Below are 6,282 nucleotides of genomic sequence, written 5' to 3' on the forward strand. Positions count from 1 at the left end.
TTGGATGAGGCGAAAAGTCTTCTAAGACAACCAGAACAGTCTAGTTGTGATAGATTCACTGTCCTGACAATGAGAATATTCACAGGCTTGTGCTTGGTTATTGTTGCTTGCAGGTCGTTTCATATGTTCAGTCCATGTGAACAGCCAATTTTGATTTGTGTCACATGAAATGTACATGGAACTAGACAGTCCAAAAAAATTGAGCGGCATTAAGTCGGATTTGGGCACTTGGGCCTGCAGAGTAAATCCAGGCTTTGAAGCACACTATCATAATTGTGAACGTTTGTCGAATGTTGACTTCCACAAGTTTCATGTAGTAAACTAAGTATGTTTAGCTAAAATAAGACTACAAAAGTCCAACAAACACAACTTTAATAAAAACATACTTCACAAGTTCTGCCATATAGATGGATTTGAGACAGTACTTGTGGTAAAACAGGAGCGGTACACTATCTGGACAGAAGTATTGGGACACCTGGCATGAAGTGGGGGGAAAAAATAGGAGTTGGCTCCACTCTTCTGGGAAGGCTTTCTCCAAGAATTTGGTGTGTATCTGGGAATTTTTGTCCATTTATTCAGAAGAACATTTGAGCCCTCACCAGTGTTGGATTAGGTGTCCTGAGGTCTGGGGCTGAAATCAGTCAGTTTCTCTCAAGACAACTTGTCAGAAAATTGTACAACAGTAGAACTAAGATGGCCAGCCCAATCCGTAACTGATTAACTGTTTGACATCCCAACACTTTTGTCCATGAATCCAATCCTTTGGGACATCGTAACACTACAAAGCATAAATACCTGAATCAGTCTCCTACTGGAAACATATTCCAGAGTATATTCAGTCATTTGTGACTTAGCTTTTCCAGTGAAACAAAAAAGGACTGTGGCTGTCCTGAAGGTGGTTGGTACTAATCTGTATCTTCTCACCGCACTGTACCCTTAACATGGCCTCTGTGCACAACACGACCTCTTCTCTGACGCTCTGCCACTGAGGAGCTGACGCTCTGCGTGAGCGCTGGCAGGGTCACACCGGTCCTGGCAGTAGAAAATGCATGTGGATTCATCAACGTTATGTCATGAAAAATATCTGTTGTGTGATCTACACTGACTGTTTCGGTTGCACGAGGTAAGAAATAATTCACTCAAATTTAGGTACTGTATTTAATAAATAAAAAGCACATTCTAAAAACATATTTCTCAGGTTAATTAACTTGTCCACAGGTGTGTCTATGAATGGGCTTAAGTGCGCTTGCACTTTAAGACGATCAAACATGTAAATATCAAACAAATATAATCAAGTAAATCAGTTTTTGAATGGTTATTTTATTCAAAGCTACCTGGCCTCGTTAAAAGTGAGGAAACTATGCAAGAAGAAGGGGGCAAATATGTTTTCACAGCACTGTATGAGAAAAGCAGTTGCTGCCTCTTTTCTAGGCTTCTGGTTGACTAAAATATTGCCTGACGGTCTACAAATGCATTTTAATGTCCAGAGATATTTTTAAACACCAGAGTGGGTGGATTTTCTTTCATCCCTGAATAGGGAAAGGTAAAGTAGAACCTTTTCGGTCAAATACAGACCAGTGACAAGCAACAATAGTGTAATCTGTCCTAAGGTTCAAAATGTTAACACTCGTAGAAGTGGGAAGAAAAAAATAAAATAAAAAATCAGCTAACCAGAATAAGAGACTTATAGTACCTGTAATGTCAAAGGTGTGATTTTAAAAAATAAGCTAACTACTGTAAAATAAAAAACTGCAACATCACACAAAAAACCTGTTCCATAGTATAGTTAATGCCTTGGATTTTTTGTTTGTTTGTTTTGGAACCTTCTCCTGACTGATACTTTTGAAAAATTAGATCCGTCTAATGCCGTGGAGGTTCACTGCAGACCATGGCTTGTGCTGTAAAATGCAACTACAAAATCCTACAACATCTGAATTTTATTTGGGGTTAATCAAAGGCACTATAAATGGTGGCAGGTGTGTGCTGACTCACCATATAAAATAAGTTTGATTGCGATTGGTTAATAATCCACCAGTTATAAGAGGATCAGCACACTTATGTTAGTTAATTTTTCCCGCTCTCAAAAAGATGTATTTTTCAACTGAATTGTACAGGTTATAGGTCACATTAATGGTGGATTCCCCCCCCAACACTAACTACTGTTACAACTTGGTGGGAGGAGGCTGGATCTCACTTGGTACCCACAAACGTAATTTTGGTTGTGAACCAGTGCTGTTGTACTTGCATTTCACTTGCATTTCAGCATTTGGAATAGCAGCCAAGCTCGTTGCAGACTGTCAGCAACTAATTCAAACTAGCTGCAGAACCACACACAGTGCATGATCACTTCATGAATAGTCAACTTCTTTTGTTGTAAAACATGACACACAGGGAGGTCGGGAGACATTTACATACATTTTTCCTGTTTGCAGATCCAGTTTAGGAAATGTGTTGTCAGAGGATTTGCTGAAAAATAGAAACCTCCTTAAAAAAATATACTTGTAATTTCAATGTGACGGATAACAGCAATGTTATCTGTTACTTTACCAGATATCATCCACAAGGAAGGCTTTGGTGAGATTGTAGTTTTCTGGTGTGATTCTCTTGTTGAGCACAATATCACTCAGCAACTCCTTGTAGCGTACAATCTAAAAGATACAGAAGTGTTTGGTGTGACTTAGGACACACAATGGATGGCAAACGCTTCGGACTATGACACTCACTTCCTGAGACTGTAAACTGTTGGTATTGTACAGTTGGCGGATGATAAGCTCACACTCCCGCAACGTGGACGCACGTGGTGGATGAGACGGACCGTTGTGGACTTGTAGAGGCTGCTGTGAGTTGACGAGCCCGCCCAACTGCTCTGACCTGCGATTTGGCCTGAAGGGTCCAAGACTCACGACACAGTCTCCCATGCTTCTAACCCATAAGACAGACATAACATTCTCATGTTAGTTCACATGAATGTATACCACCAAAGAGAGAAAATGTCTTAATAAAACAAGTTGTTCTAATTTCAAAACATTTTTCTCATTGGGGGGGGAAAAAGTAAATAATTTGTTACGGCCTCAAACTGTCACCATTTTAAAGCCTTTATAAACTGGGTATGTTTTCAGTAACACTGTTTAACTTTTGAGGCGTATTTAAAAAAAACAACCTAATAAAATAAGTACCATTAAACATATAGCTATATTACTATTGTTTTGCTGAAATTGAACTTGGGCAGATATTCACCTTAGCATTTGGTTCTGTGGGGGTTCTCTCCCCCGAACAGCAGGTCCAACACCCGCTTGGGGATGTTTCAGAACTAGAACAGAGTGGAGGAGTGGTTATTATGTAAATGAGCCGGTCTGCTCTGTAATAGTAGGGCAAAAATGGCTCGCCCAGACACATTTACAGAAATAATCTTATAACAAAAGATTTACTTGGGTGTTTAATTTCACACAGGATCAAACCACAAAAAATGAACACTGTGACATGCACGTTTCCATATTTGCTGGGTAAATCTTACCTTTCCTACTTGGCTTGGGAGCGTCCATAATCATCTTATACTTCAACTCTGCAACATTCAAATAAAAAGAGATCAAGGTCCATGACGGGAAAACACATCGTTTAGTAAAGTGACACCAGCCTGATGTCCACCTCCAAGAGAAAAACCACTTACCTTCCATTTAACTCAGTTAAATCTGTGGCGTTGCTATGCGACCAACATACTGAGATTGCATTTTTTCCCCCACCTCATATTATCAGAATAGCCTTTATTGGCATTGTAATGCACAACAAAATTGGAGAGAGCAGAGGTGGCAAAAGTACTAACACTGTGTACCTAAGTAGTGTAAAAAAAAAAAAAAAAAAAAAAAAGATTTGAAAATAGAACTACTGATTAAATTGTTGTACTTAAGTAACAGTATTTAAAGAACCTGAAAAGTGAATTCAGAATTTTTTTTCTAAATAGATGATACATGTTTGAAGATAATTTCTGAAAACATGGGAAGACTAAGAACCATGTAGTACGGAATTGTGAAGATATACTGTTAATCCCCCCCCCCCCCCCCCCCCCCCCCGCCAATTATCTGTTCCTGACTTTTTTGGTCATGCCTAAATTGGCGCCACGTCTGTGAGCACTTTTGAGTCCGGCATGAGTCACCCCTGCCCCATTATTTAAGAACTTTGTTCACAGCAAAGGTGATCTGGTCCAATTGCAACATGCAGTTAGCTAGCTAGCTAACTAACTAATCCTATATCCCAAAAATGCATCTTCCACTCACATAGTCCTGCTAGCGTGGCCAGTTTACTGTAGAGCGCCTCATCGTCGGGCGTGGCTGCTTTAGAGCGCCTTGTTATCGATTGTGTGTGCACGCTTGCCACGGAGAGAAGGCGAAAGAGCACAGTAAATTATTTTCAATATATATATTTTTTTATTTATTATTATTATTTTTTCCTCCAAAGTCTGACGTTGCAGCTGGCTTGTGGACAGCAGCTTCTCACTGACATGGTCACTTTACAGAGAGCACCTCTTTGTCACGGCAGGGTTGTTAACAACACTATTCTCTGTGGTGTGTCGAATTTAGAAGACATAATTAGTTTCACATGACAAAGAATTTATATATAAAATGAAAAAAAATACTTTTTACTGTCAGTTATACACAATACCCATTTTGATAACTTGGCAAAAAAAACTTACGTGTCAGATTTAATAAATGTTTTAATTTAATTTTTAAATTTTTAACAAAGCACAGAGGATAAGTAAAAAGTTAAAAAAAAAAATATATATATATATAGACCTATACATTTACTGCAAGAGCTCGATAATCGCTCACCTTTGTTCTCCCTTCTGAGTAAGTCCACTTCTTGGTGAAGTTTCTGCAGAGTTTCTTTGTGTTGGTACTGCAGGAACTCGATGTTCCTCTGTAGTGAGGCGACGCGGGTGTCCGCGTCGCCGTGACCCGACCCCGTCGTCGCCCTCGGCACCTCTCGGTCCCCCGCGGGGAGGACAGGCAGCGGCTGCAGTCGGTTCGCCGGTAAACGTCGAGGCGAGCACGGCACCCCGAGACGCCCGACTCGGCTCCACTGTGGCAGGTGGCGCACCGGCGGGAGGTTACTGCCGGACATAGCCGTGCTTCATCCAGTTAGCTGAGTTTAGCTAAGCCCTCGTCGTTAGCAAAGCCGCGACAACTTGGTCAAAGTAGCAACGTTAGTGTCTGTGCCAACATTGTCACGACACACAAAAATGCCCTAATTACAATACATGCTCGTCCACAAAACAGCAATAAAAAGCAAACGCTTCAGTGCAATAGTAATCAGCGAATTTCCACTACCCTCTGGTCAGACCCCAGTTACTATGGCGACAGTCCGGCTCTTTTGACGCCGCGTTCCGGTTACCTCGGATTCACAAGACTCCCCTTGCTCTCGTCAACAAAGAACCGACGTGTGGCTAACGACACAAACATAAAATACATAAGGTTGCGCGTTATTTTATACATACAAACACGACAGCAACACGTCCGCAGGTACTAGGGATATATTGGACACCTCAGTTATTTTGCGACGCTCATATTTGGATTTAAGAATAATTAAAAATACGAATGCTTGTTTTGTTCAATCAGAAATCACGTAAATTTATCTCAGAAGTTGTGGATTAATTGTGTCCAATTTTACGCGCCACAATTTGAAATTTAAGATACTTTTCCAAGCGCAAATGAGAAATTCTGACTTTTTGGAGAAGTTCAATGCAACTCTGCATTTTGCATGCCCATATACATGACCTCGGGAACTCGTTGACAAGCACCAATCAAGGGAGGAGAAAATTCTGATTGGTACAGACTGTTAGGGGCGGTGCTAATGTTTAGTTCGTAAAATAGTGTACTGCTATTACTACTTTTGCTGTGCCCAAAATGAAGACATATCGAGTCAATGGAGGTAAATAAATTGAAAAGGTAATTTAATAAATGGATGATTTAATAAAATAATTCACAATGCATTACTAATGTCTTAATGTAAAAAATGTTGGACTAAATTTTAAGACGTTAATCTCAAACTTTCCCAGGTTTTCAAAGTTCCCCACCAAGTTATGAATGACAACGTGTAGGAGTGACGTGTTCATTCTTTGCATATCAATTAAATGAACAGAATGAATATTACATTTTGAGGGTGGAGGGGAAACCTTAAAACTGAGTTTTAGGTCTGTAACAATGGTGAATAAATGAATTATGAAAAAATAGTCCTTTATCTCATTTTAGCAGGTTTAATTGGTTGGGAACGCCTCAGGATCCCCCTGGA

General features: G+C 40.1%; 1 protein-coding gene across 1 annotated transcript; it reads right to left on the reverse strand.

Moving 5' to 3' along the window:
* Positions 1-283: 283 nt before the first annotated feature.
* si:ch211-222n4.2 (uncharacterized protein LOC101885505 homolog) lies at positions 284-5,352 on the reverse strand. Its single transcript, XM_061698858.1, has 7 exons — positions 4,824-5,352; positions 3,515-3,562; positions 3,238-3,310; positions 2,724-2,922; positions 2,548-2,648; positions 2,416-2,466; positions 284-1,032 (listed from the first exon to the last, which is right to left on the reverse strand). The coding sequence occupies exons 1-7, from the start codon at positions 5,113-5,115 to the stop codon at positions 921-923; spliced, it is 876 nt and encodes a 291-aa protein (XP_061554842.1). The 5' UTR covers positions 5,116-5,352; the 3' UTR covers positions 284-920.
* Positions 5,353-6,282: the final 930 nt, after the last annotated feature.

The sequence above is a fragment of the Phycodurus eques genome, chromosome 15 (assembly GCF_024500275.1).
Source record: "Phycodurus eques isolate BA_2022a chromosome 15, UOR_Pequ_1.1, whole genome shotgun sequence".
In the NCBI taxonomy this organism is placed as follows: domain Eukaryota; kingdom Metazoa; phylum Chordata; class Actinopteri; order Syngnathiformes; family Syngnathidae; genus Phycodurus; species Phycodurus eques.